This window comes from Nymphaea colorata, chromosome 7, assembly GCF_008831285.2.
Source record: "Nymphaea colorata isolate Beijing-Zhang1983 chromosome 7, ASM883128v2, whole genome shotgun sequence".
NCBI classification, from domain to species: domain Eukaryota; kingdom Viridiplantae; phylum Streptophyta; class Magnoliopsida; order Nymphaeales; family Nymphaeaceae; genus Nymphaea; species Nymphaea colorata.
The window spans coordinates 20,976,639-20,994,844 of NC_045144.1; the positions used below are offsets into that span (position 1 = coordinate 20,976,639).

Consider the following 18,206-nt stretch of genomic DNA (forward strand, 5'->3'; position numbering starts at 1 on the left):
GTTTGAATTCACCGGTTTTAGTTCCATAACAAAGGATTTGTTTAAGTTGAAATTCACATGTCTTCAGTTTTATAATAAATCATTCATTTATTGGCATGCATCCAGAGACAAACCCACATGCTGTTGACACTTGACACCTTGAGTCATTGGCTTCCTAGTAATGGGCCATACTTGTGTTTACACATCCAGAATTTGCAATTTAAGGCGACGGCCCAAATATTCATTAATTTTGATTAAATTGTGATCAATAGTTGATAATTCAATAGAAAAAAGCCTAGCCCTCGGCCGTTTAGTTATCACATCAATAATTTTTCACATGGGCTCTGCTCAGCTATTTTTATAACTGAACAGAAAGAAGAGAAACAATGGCAAAAACTTGTCCAGTCTCTTTAGTGGAGATGAAATTGGGTGCACACTGAAGTGATTGATTCTTGAGGAGAGAGAGGAAGGGCATTTTTTATACAATTGAAAGATACAACTGCATTTTAAAAATGTACGTAAGCGATCAGTTGAATGGTGCGAGTCACGACGCACGGAAAATTAAACAGGGGACCAACGGAGCTGTTAAGAGAACAGAGACCAGAATGTGCAGCACCTACCTTCTAATAATATTTTTAACTGATATCCGTACATATGATTCAGGTTGCAGCTCTTAATTTTCGTTTGTGAAAACGAAATCCAAACCCAATCCATAAAATTCAGGTATTCAGGTTTGGATTGAGCCGGAATAATGTGGATCTGAGTGTCCAAGAGGCTTTGTCATTAATAATCCATACCCATATCCACGCACTCAAAACTGCAGCCATATCTGGAGATGTTTGGAGCTCTCAGCCCTGATTTTCTTTAGCTCGTCTCCTTTTCATAATTCCTGGGCATTTTTGTCATTGTTATGCCCTTAATATGCTGCTGAAGAAGTAAGTTTTCGCTCCCCCTGTAATATAAGCCCACCCAATTGCTGAGGGTCTCCTTTACAACTATACAGCGAGGTAGGATGCAAATGGATTAATGAACATATCCAATTATCATTGTACATATCGGCGATGTATATCAATTGGACCACCAACTGAATATTTTTGTGCTATGTTAGGTCGATGGTTCTAAGCAGTCTTCCTGATTGTAAGCAGGTGAAAAGATGCTCGAAACAAACCAAACGCTTTCTGTTCTGCGCATTAAATGTTGAACAACCCTTGCCAGGCATTCCACCCATGTACAGATGCTTGCTCTTCTAGCAGCCAATATAAGCAAGGTGGGTTAGGCAGATTATCATATTATGCCAATAAAGAGACACAATCTTCGACTTGATTTTGTATTCGAGTTCAGCCCCTGAACAGGTGGATGAAGCACTTTCTTTGGCCACACATTGCTTTTGCTGAAAGTGAAAAATGCCATGAACTCAACAGCTGGTTGCTGATCAGCTAAATTCAGCTAAACAAAATGCTAATCTGTGTTCGAAATATTTTCTTCCGGGCAACTTAAGCCCTTCTTTGTTCATGAATGAACTAAGCATGTAACTGGGTGCTTGTCTTCAGTTGTGTCGCATAATTGTTTTTCGCAGCAAAGGAGTTTACCAAATGAGAAAAATAAGGCAAAATTTTCTAAAGTTATTTAAATAAATGTTATGCAAAACTTATGCAATGTTATTGGTACAGATGAATGATCAAGTCCCTGGATATGCATTTGAAGCTTTAAACAACACAATCGACAATGAATATTGTAACTGTCATAATAACAATTAAATATAAAAAAAGACAAATATTGACTGTTCCGCAGTAAATCTCTCTGCTGCATATTCAATAAAAAATGTTCGGTTACTGATCAAGCAGCCTGAATACAATAGGTGGATAATCAACAAAACCTTCCCCACCATCAACATCCATTGAAAGCAAGACTTGCTGGACTGCATAAAGAACGGATGATAGTAGTGCCCCGCATTCAAGTAATTCTCTAGAACTGCAGGAGATGTAAATGATGACCCTGTTTGTCTTGGTCACAGCTAGCAAATGCCATCTGCAGTTCTGACACTACCAGGCTAGTAACAATATCTATGAATTGCAAAAAAATAAGGAATATATTGAACACGTGCTTTGCATTTTGTTAGAAATATTGACATGTAACTCAGTTAACATTGATCCATGAAGCTATGTTTCCAAGTCCAACAAACAAATGACCAACACAAACAGGAGTTGATAATTGTCAGCCAATTCAATGGAAGATGATAACAATGTGGTTAGTGGTGGTGTTATAAGAGTGAACTTTCAAGGTAAGGAAAAAAGGCACATATACAAACACAAAGGGGAAAAAAAAAGCAGTGTCATCCCAGTAACTATCACGTATAATTGCTTCGAGGAAAAGAATTGTATACAGCATTAATCTTCATCCCATGAAGTAGAGTCATCTTCTTCATTGGTTCTACTTGGTCCGCATTCTTCATCATCTTCTTCTTCTAAATCTGAAGACAACCCAACCTCTAAATTTTCTGCTTCTGGAAATGGATTCACATGGTCAATATAGATTCGATCTGCATTTATGTTTGCTATTTCTGCAGCCATGCTTTGCAAATGCATGTTCATTCTAATGAATACCAAATCAGTTAATCTAGATGGTAAAAGATTGCTTCTCTTCTTTGTATTAACAGCTTCAAATGCACTCCAATTTCTTTCGCAAGCTGATGCACTGCATGGCTGGCTTAAAATTTTGATTGCTACTCTTTGAAGAATAGGAACAGAACATCCACATATCAACCACCAAACACCTAACATAATTTAAAGAAACAAACAAACAAAATTGAGAATCATACAATCGCAAATTTGTAATTAAAACATTTAACCAATCATCAACAATTCAGAAAAAGTGAGACACTTACGTGGATGAGAAGTGTCAATAATATTCATGGATAGCTCACCACGAAATAATGATGGATGTCTGGTTTGATATTTGGCCAATTCAAGAGACATATTTGCACAATCCTCAGGAACAAGAAGTTTTTCTATTGCTAACTCCAAACCTTTCCGAACTTCATCATTCATCCTTACTTTATTATTCCAGAACAAATGAGGATTTAGATAAGCTGCTGCGGCATATATGGGACTGTTCAAATTACGGTTCCATCTCTTGTCAATTATACTCCAATATGGCATATATTTTTCTCTCATGTTGTTGCATGCACTCTTGATAGCTTCTTTAGCTCTATCAAGTGCTTCATACAAATAGCCCATAGTGGCTCCTTCCCCATCTACCATCTTAAGTACTCTCACTAATGGTTCAACAAACCTTATTATTTCTTTTGCCTTTCTCCAAAAATCTTCATTTTGAATGAGCCTTGTAAGTTCTTTTGCATCATTTTTTTCAGTGTTTTCAACATGTCTCCAATCATTGGAGGCAACCATAAACTTCAGGCCCTCTTCTTGTTTTAAGATGGAATCCAAACAAATAAATTGAGAGGCAAATCTAGTCACACCGGGCCTCCTCAACTCCTTTCCCTTTGTATAAGTTCTCATTATATCTAAAGCATGTTGCTTATTATATAAGAACTTGACAGCCTGCCTTGCTTTGCACATGATATTTTTCACATCTTCTAAACTATCAATGTCTTCAAGCATTAAGTCAATGCAATGGGCAGCACAAGATGTGGTAAAAATGTTTGGATATTTTCCTTCAAGAATACGTTTTGCTTTTCTATAATTGCTTCCATTATCGGTAACAATTGTACAACATTGTTTGCCCCAATTTCTTCTATAGTTGGAGATAAAAAATCAACTATAAATTCTGCACTTTTAGGGCCTTTTTCAACTTGACTTGCCTTCCAAAATACGGTGCCAGTTGGAGAGCTCACCAATAAGTTTATATAGAACTTGCTTCTAATCGTGTCTTTCCAAATATGAGACATAATTGTGCATCCAGATTCTGTCCATGTTTTCTTCATTTCATCAACATATACTAGAGCATCTTTTCTTGCTTCATCTAGTAGTTTCGTTCTCGTTGTTTCAGAGCTCGGGAGAATGTACCCTGGTCCAAAGTTTGTAGCAGCAGCAACAAAATTTTTGAAATCCACTGATTGAAGCAAGTTGAAAGGCACATTATTCATTACAATACCTTTCAGTCAATGTTGTAAAACGCGTATCGTAAGCCGTATCGGTCGGGCTTTAAGATACGCCGTATCGTAACGTATCGTAACATATCGTAACCGTATCGTAAATTTTTTAAAAAAATTATTAATAAATCAGAAAAAATTTAAAAAAATTCGGAAAATTCATAAAAAAAATCAGAAAAAATTAAAAATAATAAATTGTTCATAGAAAACATGTTTGAGATAATGATAGACTTATTATTGCTATAAACTTACGCGTTCATCATTCATAAACATCAAAATTCATAACAATAATACAATATCATTCAACAAAGCATAAGGCCATAAGCCATAAAGTGATAAAATCATAAATGATAAAACATTCAATCAAGTGTTCAACAACCATAGATTCATAACTCTTAAGTTTTTGATACATATAAAATGAAAGCACTCTTGACTTGACTCTCATTCATGATTCATCATCTTCATCTTCATCTTCTTCTTCTTCTTCATCGTCAAGAATTGGAAGATCTTCACCAACATATTCAGCACCAGCACCAGCAGTAGCAGACTCTCCTTCATCAACAAAGCCTTCTGTTGCTTCAACTTCAAGGTTGAAGCATTCAAGATCTTCATCATCAAATATTGTAGCTGGTTCTTCTTCAATCCATGGCTCTAGATCGTCAAAATTTTTCAAGCTGATAGGATCGAACTGAGATGTGTGCTTCCTTGCTAATGATTTTTCTAATTCTCTACATTAAATAAGAGAAAATTTGTTAGTATATAATTTCATATAAATATATTGTACATAAAAATGTAAACATTAATTAAGGTATATGCCTATATTACCTTTGTTTCAACCTCATATTATATCGAACAAAGACAAGGTCATTCAACCTTTTATGTTCGAGCCTATTCCTTTTTTTGCTATGGATATGTTGGAACACACTCCAGTTCCTTTCGCATCCACTAGCACTGCATGTCTGCATGTCTGGCTGAGGACTTTGACTGCAAAACGTGCTAGGTTTGGACAATCAAACCCATACCTATTCCACCACAAATCTAAACAAAAATATAACAAATCAATGTGAAAGTTTTAAAAGAATCAAATGTAACAAATGCAAAGTAAATTAAAAATTTCTATGTATTTACCTGGACGCATCGTTGTCCTGGCTCGAACGGCGGCAGGTAGTCCCATGTTCCGAAAACAACTATCATATAGATCCAACTCATTGTGCACAGCATCTTGTTCTGTAGAATCTTCCACTAACACATTAATACAATCTAACAAACCATGCATGACTTCTCTGTCCTTCTTAAATGTAGGAGAAAATCTAATTGCAGGATTTAGATAATAAGCTGCTGCATGAAGAGGTTGATGAAGCTGTCCAGTCCACCTTTTATCTATAATCTTTCATATGGGCATATATAACTTTTTCTTTTCCTTTAAGTTGTCTCGAATTGCCTCTTTTGCTTTGTCCATAGCCTCATATAAGTACCCTATAGAAGGTCTGTCCTCGCTGTCAGCCAACCTGAGAACCTTAACTAATGGAACACAAACCTTCAATAGCTTCACACATGATTCCCAAAATACGTTATTGAATATAATATCCACAACTAAAGAAACATTTCTTTTATGAGCATGTGGATATGCAGCCCATTCTTCACTAGCAAACATCTGTCTCAAAGGAGTTCTTTGTTTCACCACACTCTGCACAGTCAATACATTTGTGGCAAATCTAGTTTGTGCAGGTCGTATTAATTCAACTCCTTTTGTAAATTTTCTCATCAAACTCAATACATATGCATGATTATAGATAAATTTTGTTACCTCTTGACATTGGTCAATGGCTGATTTCATATCATGCATCTCATTAAGATCTTGAAGCATTAGATTAACACAATGAGTGGCACATGGACTCCAATAAAATGTTCTATACTTTTGAAATAACAAATCTCCTGCAGCTCTATAATTTGCAGCATTATCTGTAATAAACTGTACAATGTTTGCAGGTCCAACTTCTTGTACAACATTATCAAAAACATTGAATAAAATCTCAGCAGTCTTAGGAACATCAGACAAGTCAAGAGATTTCAAGAACATTGTACCTTTAGGGCAATACACAAGAAAATTTACAAGTGTTCTTGACCTTGTATCAGTCCAACCATCTGACATAATGGAGCAACCTGTTTCCTTCCAACATAATTTCAACTCATCGCAATGCTCAGACACTTCTTTGACTGTATCCTGAAGAATTTTGCCTCTCAACTGATGATATGATGGCATTTTGAATCCGGGGCCTATAGAAGCAATTGCATCTGCCATGGCTTGGAATTGAAAAGAATTAGCTGCATTGAATGGAATACAGGCATCATAAAACCATTTCCCTACCTGCTTTTGTGCATGATATAGCATATCTTTAGATGTCATAGCAGCACGAATCTGCGGCTGACCACCTGGGCTGGTATATGAAGGGAAAAAACTCTTAATAGAGCCAACACTAGACCTACCAGTAGGAACTCTACCACTAGGTGGTCGCATACCACGCCTGGCCCTAACATCTGTTGTGCCTCTCCTCTTCCTTCCCGTTATGCCAGATCGACCTCCTTCATACATAATCCCTTTTCCTCTACGATCTCTACCTCTTGAGGTCTCCAAATCTGTTCTTAGACTGCTATCGTCTTCATCATCACATTCATAAGCTTCATCCTCTTCTTCTTCATCTTCCAAAGGCACATTATAGCCTACATCTGCATCTTCAATTTCTTTTTGTATTCTCTTTTGACGTAAAGCATGAAGCATATCTAAACATTGTTGATGCGAGGCAAAGGTTTGTTTGGTCCTCCAACACAAGGAGACGCATCTTTGGAGGTCCCTGCCAAATGGTGTTTCATTCTAATAATCCCTCCTGAAAGTGTATTCCCACAGAAGCCACATTTGAGTTTCAAACGGTTATTCTCCTTCACCCTTTCGCACCATTGCCATGTAGGATCCATATCTTCAAAAAAAAAAACGAAATCCTATGGTAAACTTAATGAAAAACACTCAAAGTCTTCAAATCTACGATTATACGGTAAAAAATTAAGAATACATGGTAAGAACATGAGATTTCATACCTTACGAAGAAGAAATGTCTGAAATGAAGAAAACCCCTTTCCTTCCCACGAAAATCAAGCACCCACGCACAAATCGACCACTTAATCTTCGATTTGACGATGAAAATCAAGTTCTTCACGGTCAAAATGAACGATCGCCCTCCCTCACGGCACTATCCAAGCGTTAGAAATGAAGAACGGAAGAAAAATTTGAAAAAGAAGCCGAATAAGTAGGTCTCGGCCCCCTTTTGCGTTTTTAGGCCGTATCGTACGATACGGGGTGTATCGCCCCGTATCGTACGATACGGGCTTTGTATCGTACGATACGTGCGATACAAGGCCGATACACCCCCTTTTTACGATACGAGGGGTGTATCGTATCGTTTTCTTCAAACGATACGATACGAATCGTACGATACGGGGTCGTATCGTACGATACGTACAACATTGCTTTCAGTAGAAGCTTATCCACAAAATCTTTTTCTACTTTTTTCATCATGCCTGGAATTGTTTGTTGTTGGCCTGTTCCTCCCTCAGACAAAGTTCCACAAAAAAAATTGCTGCCTGAAGATGGTGAACCTACACTTGAATGTGATTCACTTCCACTTTGCATTCTCCCCTTCTTCATGGGTCTGTCAGAAATAACTCCACAAGCTATGATTGCCCTTTGCTTGACATTTTCAGGCACATTAGAACATGGAGCAGCATCATTGCCCTGAAGTCCAGCCAAATGATACTTAAATCGTGTAATTCCTCCGGCATATTGCTCAGAACAAAATTTACAAATCAACTTCCCATCATCGCTTTGAGTTGCATGTGACCAAAACATGTCCTTCCCTCTAGGCATTTTATGCAGCTGTCAAGTATCAAGCAACTGAGGTCCTGAAGCCATAAAATCTGACCGTCATTTCAGCGACATACAATTGCCTAAGCACATACGCGAATCGACTGAAAACAAAACTATTCCACAAAGCAAGAAACGTACAAACTACAAAGTTTAACAGCGATAGACAATTGCTTAAACACATATGCAAATAGACTGAAACAAGAGGTATATAGTATAAACTATAAACTATAAAGTAGACGACCAACAGACGTATGCAAATTGAGTGAAAACAAAAACTTGAAACTAATCGATCGAAAACGAAAAAAAAAAAAATTAGAAACTAACGGACGTAAACAAAAAGTCAAAATGTCCAACGCACATATGAAAATGGACTAAAAATCTAACGGAAAGCCTACCTGAGCACGAGAGCGTGGTCGGATGTAGCAGTCGGAGGTCTACACGGTGCCGGAAAGCTGTCGAAGGTCTGCACGGTGCCGGAAACTGCAACTCGACACAAAAAAGAAGACGCCGCTCTGCTCCACCGGCGAATTTAATGTCGGAAACCTCGCTGGAAATCGGAAATCGCCGGGATTTCACCGTTCCCAAATCTGAAAACCCTAAACTCTTTAAAAACTCGTCCGCCCCCTTCTGTCGAAGAACTCGAAATGTCTTTGAGTTTTACGTTTTATTCATTTTTTACCCAAACTACCATTTAGAAGTTTTTCAAATTACAGTCGAATGCCACCGCCCGAAATAAAAAATTGCCTTCTAAAAACAAAAGACGCGAAAATACACGTTTAGACGCGTTTTTTTTTTTCGTTTTAGCATATTGACAAAATTTAAAATAGTTTTTAAAATCTTAAATAAAAAATGAAAACATATAATACATCGAAAAAGTTTTTTATAAAAAAAGAAAATATCATGCTAACATCAAGAAATGTCTTTTGGCCGCATGCTGACAAAATAACAAGCTTCATCCATTAAAACATTTCATGCAGTTTTGGTGATAAAAACGCAATTTTTCTAAAACAAAGGTGATATTTTATGACCATGATATTCACATATAGTTTATCTTATTGATGCAAGCTAGCTATTCTCCTAGATTACACTTGTGTGCAGATAATTTTTCTTACATATTTTTTAATTCCATGAAATAGTATACATAATAAGTATCCGAGCTCCTTTGAAGTGATCAATGATTTCTGTGCTCTTAGAAAAGGCAAAACAATAATTTTATGGAAAACGCTTTTCAAAATTAGAAAGATTATACCCATTCTGGAAACATGGTAATTAGGTGCATTTTCTGAAAAAGGTAGGCTAACATTGAAAATTATCTTAAAAAACTTAAACACTTGATTTTGGCAATTGTTATGAAAATTTAACAGAGGTTTTCCTTGGGTATTAACAAAAAGTTTGTCATCTCATACGACCCAAAAAAAAAAGACGTACAAAAAATAATTGGAAAAATGAAATTATCAGTTTTCTACTGATTTTCTTACAGGAACATTAATGAGAAATTAAATAATTATTCCAAGCGTTAGGAGCGAAAAAAAATCAGAATGTATTTTTAAAATAATGCTACTTGTGATATTCTGGGAAAATGAGTTTTGGCAACATTCTCAAAAAGTTTGTGATAAACTTTTTTTTGGGCAATACTGCAATATTTTGAAAATTCCATCAATGTTTGTCATCATGATAAAAACACAAAATGACCAAGTTATCTGAAGGCGAAGAAGAAAGATGTGGTGCTCAGTCAAATTGGTCATTTCTCGTTCAAGTCTCCTCATGGGAGCAAACGTCAGAAGAGAAGTGGCAGCCACGGATCAAACCAGACATAAACAACTCTTCTACGGTTTTACCTGTAACAGAAATTCTACGGACGACAACAACTGGGACAATAAATGAATATTGCTATAGTTACCTGCTTGAAAATCGATGGAAGAATTTGTGGCTGGCTTAGCACAATAGTTCCTAATGTCCTTGCCAGTGGCCAAAACTGGACCACGTCCTGTCAAAAAATCATAACAAGAAGATTCTTGACTTGCAATTTTCTCAAAAGGGGCAAGTTCTTGATGAAATAAGTAACATTTTAAGATCTTGACAATTTTCTGTGGATACAAGTACCTGCAGAAATGGATGAAGAACTGGATCCCCCAGTTTCTGCATGAAGTTTAAGAAGACAACAAGTATAAATGTAATCAGAAAAATGAATTTTCAACAAAACGCAAACTGGCTGAAAGGCTTTACAAGTTCAGCCATGTAGGGGAACCATGTATTTTCTGATTTAAGGAAACTCTTTTGCTTAGAGGACGACTCAGAAATATTCCATTTCTCTTGTTTATTAGGATCCTTTTCTGTTTTGCCCATTTATTCAAGTGGCCCATGCAATAACCCACTTTTTTATTCTCCAATACTCTCTTACATGTTTCCTCCTAGTGCAGTCAATATAGTTGTTTCATGCTCCTCCGGCCTTTCAGCCACTTTAAGCAAGATTCTATCTACCCATCAATAAGATTTAAGAAAGATCTGTACGATCTTCCTTTTGGTTTATTTAACAAATACAGCATTCCACCTCTCAGTTACTACTTTTCATATGATTTATTAATGGTGCCAAGCCAGGAAAAGCCTTTGAGAACTGCCCCCCACACCCCACCCCACCCCCCTCTCTACATATTTCATCTTTCATCATTTGATTATCCTGAACTAAAATGTCTATTTAATTGATATGCACAGGTATTCTTTACTTGAGTCAGTATATAAGTGCCTCAAGATAAATGTATCTCATAGTTGTTTAGTTGATATCTACAGGTCTAACCAAAAAACATCTAATGGTCTCAGCCAAGTAATGGAGTTTAGTTTATCATTGGTTAAACAGACAACATTTAATGGTCAATTATTAGAGGCCAACAAAATTAACAGTTCTATATTTGTGATGTCATCACAGGATCAAACTATGCATAAATTTGTCAAAAATCAGTTTACCTGAAGCCTGCAATCTGTTAAAAGTTTTGTATTTCTTGTTAATAAACTCACATAAACAACAAATCAATTGGACAGCTTAACAGCCAAGCTAAAATTCTAGAAACATCACAAATGCTAAAAAACCTTACCACAGAATCATCGTACACAGATATGGTAGATATGCTGCTGCCCTCATAGATGGTTCCCCCAGAGTTTATAAATCGTTGTTTCACAACTTCTATTAGTTTTGCAGGCCTGTAGGTACAAAATTTCAGCAATGCTATTATCTAAAGTGAGAATGATAAGTCACTCTTATACATTATCCAAAAAATTGTAACAATTAATAGGAGCTATAATATATTTACTAACCATAGATTTTACAACCATATGACGCAGAAAAAACTTGAGAAAACATGACTCCAAAAGAAACAATATTTAGAACCATGAAAAAAGCACAATAATGGATCTCTTCAGAAGTATGAAGAAAACAGGCATATTTTGCAAAATGATCATCTAGCAAATAGATAAAAGAAACTGATACTCACGAAACCCCGAGATTAAGGATATCTTCAACCCAAATATCACCTTTTCCTTCAAATCCACATCTGTTCTGTCATATGATTAAAGACAGACACGTCACAGAAGATGAAGTAGAAAGCTTTATCATCACTAGCAGATATTTACTCTTACTATAACCTATCATTTTCCACACACACACACACACATAGAAGCCAGAAAGTTGAGTCCTTACTGGATTAAACTTTGCAACAGTGACCTGTTCTATATCATTTTCTAACAGAATCCCAGCTTCAACTAGTTCCCGTAATTCTTTCTCAGATATATTCCACTCTTGCTCCCTCTGTATTTGATACCATTATAAGCAGTGATACTGTATTTGTGTATCAAAAGAATTTAGCAGTTAAACGGATAAGCTTTAGCTAACAGCTTACCCCTTTCACCATGTCTCTTTCAACAATTCCCACTTTAAGACCTCTAAGGCTCAAAGCAGTAGCTATGAAAACTCCCAAAGTACCACCACAGACTAAGACGTCAAATTTATCTGATATTTCCTTCTCGTCATTGGAGTACCAGAATGAACCATCAAGCCTCTTAACAACTTCACTAGGTTTGAAATTTTCTGTAAACTATGACAGCTCAAGTCAAGCAGAATAAAACTATAACATGGCAAAGTCAAATTTTCTAGTTTTATGTATGTAAAGTTGTAAACATGCTGTCCATATACACTAATACGGGCATTCATAATATACTTTTACAAGTGCATTTCTCAAACATTGTCTGATTGATTCATGTGCTTACTTTAGGGGAGCCGTTCTTGTTGATTTGATTTTTGATCAATTGATGGCAAGTCCTGAAGTATTTGAAACAAATCACAGTACACTTAGCTGTTGTATTTCTTATTACACAATGAATGAGTATAGCACAGTTGTAGCCTCATGTACTTTATTTGACTTATAAGTTAGTTCTTGGCTTACAAGAGACATTTTATTAGATAGCTTTTTCTAAATTAAAGCTCTCACTTAAAGTTATTAAAGCTTGGCCAAGTCACTTAGTTGGACCCGCCAGTCATCAGCAACATGGAAGTATGGAACAGGTGCAGCTTGCTTTATGTCAAGAACACTATGAAAACCGAGACATGATGAATGTGCTTCTATAAAATGCCAGACCCTGTCTCATCACCCATTAAGGATGCCCTTAATTATAACTTAACTAAATGAGCTAACAGAGTGAATACCCTTAAATACTGTCACTTGAAACAGATTATTGAGCATTTCATAATCAGAACAAAATTACCTGGTTTTGAAGAACAAATACTGAGCCACAGCTTGTCCAACCTTTTCAAGGCATCATATGAATAACTGCCTCCAGCGCCTCCTGCTCCTTGACCAGCAAGTGAAATAGTTTCCATTATTCTCTATAAGAGCAAGAGGACAGACAGGTCTAATTCAGAATACATACGGTTATCTATGAAAAAAGACGAGATCTTACATGATCAATGTCACTAATGCTTAAGAAATCAGCAGACCTAAAAGAAAAGAAAGATCAATTGACCTTTTCCTCAAAAGAGTTTCATTTAGATTACCACTGCATGGTTTTGTTTCTGCCTTGCCTCAAAAGAGTTTCACATAGATGCCCACTACCGTTTTGTTTGAGCCTGAAGGTTAACAATAATCGCTTTTTATTTTTTCACTATTTGTCTATTTGACATGGCAATGGAACAAGAAGTAGTCAATCACATAAGATGACATGAATATATATGTACCCATGGTGTGTGAACATCTGCCATCCTAATTGAGCAGCATGTGGACATGTTAATGGATCCAAATCTTTGCTGCAGAATTAAGGAAAAAAGGGTGCCAACTTGAGGGCAACAATGTGGATCATGTGGTTTTATTAAAAAAAAAGGGAAATGACGATAAGCAAGATATCCCGGTGCTAAAAGTTTTTAGACAATTTGACACATGCACAAACTATGGATATGCTAATAAATATGCCTTGTGAGAGTTTCACTTTCAAAACACAGAGATGAATAGGCATTTCAATTGTTCAAACTTCCAAAGTACTTCAGCAAGTAAGCCTTTTCATGGCAACAAAATTTGAGACAGCTCCTATTGGTATTTAATGTCCAACTGTTTCATTTCCAGAATTCTGTAGAAATTAGTAAATGAACTTGCTTAGCTAATGGGGAAAAAAACTAGCTATCCAAATGCAGTGCCATTTTTCATGAAGCATCCATGTCCCAGAAAAGGGTGTGCCACAGGGTATCTTTTGTTTTTGGATGGATGTTGGGCATCATTTTGTTGAGTAATGAAGAATCATCCGGTAAGAGTAGGAAGGTTTGATGGCCTTATTTCTACACCATCCGATTTTCATGAATCCTTACTGGAGTGACTTTGACTAAGACATAACTGAATTAAGTCAAACTATAAAAAGTTAAACATTGCCAAAAGTTTAATGATGATGCCTATATCATTGTAAACAATAGAAACCGTCAGTTGGGTCCATTCGGAAGGCACTTAGAGCTGGAGGGGAGGGACATGGACGAGATGGACATAATCATTATCGTCAAAATGTAATTAGATACATGTTCAAAATTTTGCCTGCTACAGGTTTATAGAATTAAGAAATAAGATCATGATAATTCTGACCCTCAAGTTCAACCAAAGTGCTCTAAGATGAGCTATGCAACAGTAAAAAAAGTGAAGACGCAGTTCCAAATGGCCAACCTACAGCCGGTAATTTTCAGTTATCTTCCAGCTTTGTCCACCTCATAGGAATGGAACTTGAACTCACTTTTCATGAAAATTCCGTTCTCCGCGAGTGATCTCCACAGTTCTCGTATTTCTTATTGGAATACATCTATCAAGGACGCCCAGAACTAAGCTATTTCAGTATGCTTTTTCACGAAGAAACAAAGTGGTCGTTTCATTATCAACGTATAAAAATCTCACTCTGCGTCACACAACATATTCCATCTTTTTGCGTTATAAATAGTTTAAGAGGACAGAGAACCCGACCACCTTGATCAATCACAGGGACAGGGGACGCCCAAATATTAATCCCATGTCGTCAATGTTCCCACCATCTCTTGTTCTCTTTTTTCTGTTTTTGGCGAAGAAATGAGCAAGCATTTTCCTTGTTTAACCAGAAAATATCCAAAATGGTAGAACGAGAACTGTATTTCTGCATCATGAATGACCCCACCTTTTCTTTTTTTTTTTCTCTTTCCTTCTGTTCTTGACTAGGCGAAGATATGAATAACCAACTTAGCATTTAGCGAGTAAGGATTCAAAATAATGACAGAGGGACATGAACTGAGCTGTGCCCACCTTATTTCTTTTCTGTTTTCTTAGGTTCTCCGGCCGATAAATGGAAGACCATCTTTCGGATTTAACCAGGAATGATTCAGAATCATAAGAAACAGCATATGGCAAGTAACTACCGTCTCAAACATACAGCACAAGGGGCTCCAAACACGAACCTGAGTTCTCGATGGAGTTGCGGTCGACGCAAGGACGACCCCCCGACGAGGAGGCTTCCTCGTCCTGGCATTTGCTGGAACTGTGGGCACTGAGCACTGCAAAGAACAAGAAGAAGGAGAAGATAATCGCAGGGGGTTGGCAGCGTGAGGATGAAAAGGTGACGCCGAGAGCAGCGACCAGGCGCGCATCTTTCACACAGAATTCCCTCCCCTTCTTCCTTTTTCTCGGAATTAAAGCCCCTTTGCAGAAAAAGATTTGTGGTCATGTGCTGCTCCTCTACTCGATCGCTTGGGAAGAAGAGCACCTAACGGCTACGTGGTTCGCCATCCTGCAGGAATTTATTTTGTTGGCAACAACTCTTTTTGTCGTTCTACGTCTCCATCGATCCGTGCCCATTCATTAACCTTCTCTGGTAAATGCGCCGGCAAGTGGCAAGAGGGGCAGCTGCTAAAGGAGCTCGACGTGCCGGTGAGCAACCGTGGCCATACAAAACAGGCTTCTACTTCACAGTTGCCGGCCATGGTTAAAACGCATTTTGTCATAAAAATTTTGTTTTCTCTGCAGTGTAATCTTTCATCTGAACCTCAAACCGAGACACGGAAGTAAATTTCCTTTTACCAACTAAATTCTTAAAAAAGATTTTCATCTGTGCCCAAATAAATTATCTTATGAGTACTCTTCTCGTGGCATCATTCAATTTTTTTCTGGATAATTGGCACGCCTTTAATTAGTTGGTTAAAATTTAAAAATCATATATTTCTTAGTAATAATTTATGATACTTCCAGCCACACTTTTTATGTTTAACCATCTATTAACATTAACAACATTAAGCATTGGGTCCTACACACATATATAGTTATTAGATTATATGCATGAAGAGTATAGAATTTATTTCTGTGAACATTTTGAATGTGAGATGATTCATCATCACTTCAAATTAACACACGATTCATTTACTCATGGAATGAAAAATGAAGAAAATATACAAGTGCCACTGGATAAGAGTGAACCTTGAGCTTGAGATTGCAAGTTCAAGTCTCTATGTCACGCTAGTCGCTAGTCAATAGATTTTTGTATAATTTTTACCCCTTACCACTTTTGCCCATATAGACGAGAGTTCTTTCATTGAGCCATAGGGGCATTTTGGTAAATGAAATCCATACTCTAATCAATCAAATAATTTCAGCAATGGTAGCGGTACACTCGTTAACTTGAATGTCGTGCTCCACCATCTTAAAATGTAGGATCATAGCGTCCACAGGAATCGAACTACATACCGACTAACACTATGCTCCTTGAAGCATTTTAATTATAATTATTATAAAAACCAAATATAAAGAAATTTTTATTATTCAAAAGGTGATGACACCAATAATTGAAGATCTAACAAATGCAAAAGATTACATTACATTATTGAATCAAACAGACTTACATTAATGTATTAGAGAGGTCCAAAGGAGCCATCACTCCAATGAAATCAACTGTAGCTGCTGTTGTTATAACATGAGAGATAACAGCCAAGGGCAAATTTCCTTTGTCCCCAAACCCAAAAAAGAAGGGAGAGAGGGACCCAACATTCCAACCACTTGTCACATGCATAGCTCCACATTTGTTCACCAGTCTTACATGGCGAGTTCCTATTGGTTGTCTTGAGACGGAACCATTAGGCTGAGTTGTTTGTTGTAGAGTGGCATTGGGAGGGCACTTGGAGTCCCATTGGCATGTGTGTCATAAAAGGGGTTGTTCATTTCAAACCTTTTTATGAAAGCCCGTAACACAGAACTCGGTTTATACGACACATGTTTATTAAAGATTATTTAGTAGCAGAAAGATTTTGTGAGTGTTTGATGAATCTGTCGCAACTTTTAAAGCATATTTATAAATCACTAAGACATGTGTCCATGAATGTAACCTAAAGATTGGTTAGATTCATGAAATACTCGTAAGTGTCTCATTGACAAACAACCCCTTAGCCAACCCACCAATACTACTCATGCAAGTTGTTGGGAAAATAGAAAATTGTTATAGAATATTACGAAAAGCTACTCAAAGAATTAACAGTTAACAAATCAACAATTTTAAATGTTTTTTTTTTCAACAATTGGGGGCAAATTAACATGTTTATGATTTGACCATCAATTTTTAAGATTTTAAAACTATTTTTTGAGAAATAACATGAAAATTGTGTAGCTATTGGATGAAGTTGACAAAATGGGGTGGTGATTTATTAATTTCGAGCAACTTTTTTTTTTATTTTTTTAATGTTTAAAATATTTCATCGTGAGTTTTAGATGACAGATGTTGAATGGTCAGCATTGGCAAAGATATAAATTTAAAGTCATAACAATGAGAAGTTAATGCATTATAATGAAATTTTTGATGGGCTGATGTGGGCAGTCGGCCACTCCAGCCAACAACTAGCTCCGCTATTAATAGTCAGCACTTAAGAGGTGTTTGATAGCTCTAAATTTGAGATATATGATGATTAGAAATCATTGAAAAGCTTCGATTCGGTTTGATATCACTCCCATCCAATCTAAGAAAGATTTATGCTGGGCTAAATAGATCTTAGATTTACCTGGGATCTAAGATCTCCATATTAAACATTTTTGTTAATAATTTTGTTTTTCATCTCTGAGTTACATGTGGCATGATTGGATTGGCCCGCCTTAAGATTTAGTTGAGATTTGGAAGCAAATCGAGTGGCATAGAAAGTCATTAATAATGATATCTTGAGCATCAAGCTTGCATCCTAACCGTGACACGTGTCATTGCGAACACCATAATCAATAACTGGCTTCAGATTGAGGCAGGATCAAATCAGGTGACATTGAAAAATTATATCGTTGTAGCATTTTGTTTAAACACCCAACCTTGGGCTTTAGGTGCCACGTGGCAGCACATATACATGATTTAGTTAGGATCCTTAGATATTAAAAATTAATCGCTTTCGGGTGAACGGGATTTGACTCACCGCTCAAAGAAGGTCGAAGCCTTCACTCAATCCTTCATCCTCCAAAATACAGTGCATGCATCGGTGTTTCGAGATGCCGCCTCTATTACGCTGCAATTTGCGTGTCAGTGGTTTCTCGTTTGTAGCATAGAGCGCATGCTTCGAGATGCCGCCTCTATTACTCTTCAACTTGCGTGTTAATGACTTCTCGTTTGCAGCATAGAGAGTTGGTCCTCAAGAAATCTTCACATTAATTATAGTTTTATTAAGTTTACTGTGTATTTTATGTGGCGTGATTCAAT

The 18,206-nt window shown here is 36.8% G+C and overlaps 2 protein-coding genes across 13 annotated transcripts in view; both read right to left on the bottom strand.

The window, feature by feature from the left end:
* Positions 1-15,329, bottom strand: part of LOC116257203 (uncharacterized) — a 64,210-nt gene extending 48,881 nt beyond the window's left edge. For 4 of the 9 annotated variants that reach the window (XM_050078668.1, XM_050078664.1, XM_050078667.1 and 1 more), the window contains exons 1-7: positions 14,950-15,327; positions 12,762-12,882; positions 11,900-12,087; positions 11,701-11,808; positions 11,495-11,559; positions 11,099-11,204; positions 10,113-10,148 (exon numbers count right to left, since the gene is read on the bottom strand). In XM_050078668.1, coding sequence (XP_049934625.1) covers positions 10,113-10,148; positions 11,099-11,204; positions 11,495-11,559; positions 11,701-11,808; positions 11,900-12,087; positions 12,762-12,882; positions 14,950-15,138 — 813 coding nt within the window. In that variant the 5' untranslated portion in view covers positions 15,139-15,327. Of the gene's footprint in view, positions 1-1,700; positions 2,016-9,909; positions 9,997-10,112; positions 10,149-11,098; positions 11,205-11,494; positions 11,560-11,700; positions 11,809-11,899; positions 12,088-12,761; positions 12,883-14,949 lie in introns of those variants that run through there. The other 5 variants (XM_050078669.1, XM_050078661.1, XM_050078663.1 and 2 more) reach the window with 5 other exon arrangements.
* On the bottom strand, positions 2,225-8,669 carry LOC116257430 (uncharacterized). 4 transcript variants are annotated; one of them, XR_007573803.1, is made up of 7 exons: positions 8,405-8,655; positions 7,746-8,044; positions 7,184-7,335; positions 5,219-7,065; positions 4,916-5,128; positions 2,864-4,818; positions 2,225-2,752 (listed from the first exon to the last, which is right to left on the bottom strand). XR_007573803.1 is itself a non-coding variant. In XM_050078660.1 (6 exons), the coding sequence occupies exons 5-6, from the start codon at positions 3,597-3,599 to the stop codon at positions 2,367-2,369; spliced, it is 1,122 nt and encodes a 373-aa protein (XP_049934617.1). In that variant the 5' UTR covers positions 3,600-4,818; positions 4,916-5,128; positions 5,219-7,065; positions 7,184-8,044; positions 8,405-8,666; the 3' UTR covers positions 2,225-2,366. The 4 variants fall into 4 exon arrangements, 2 of the variants coding, with proteins under 2 accessions (XP_049934617.1, XP_031490026.1); XR_007573802.1 differs by having other exon boundaries at positions 7,184-8,044; XM_050078660.1 differs by having other exon boundaries at positions 7,184-8,044; positions 8,405-8,666.
* Positions 15,330-18,206: the final 2,877 nt, after the last annotated feature.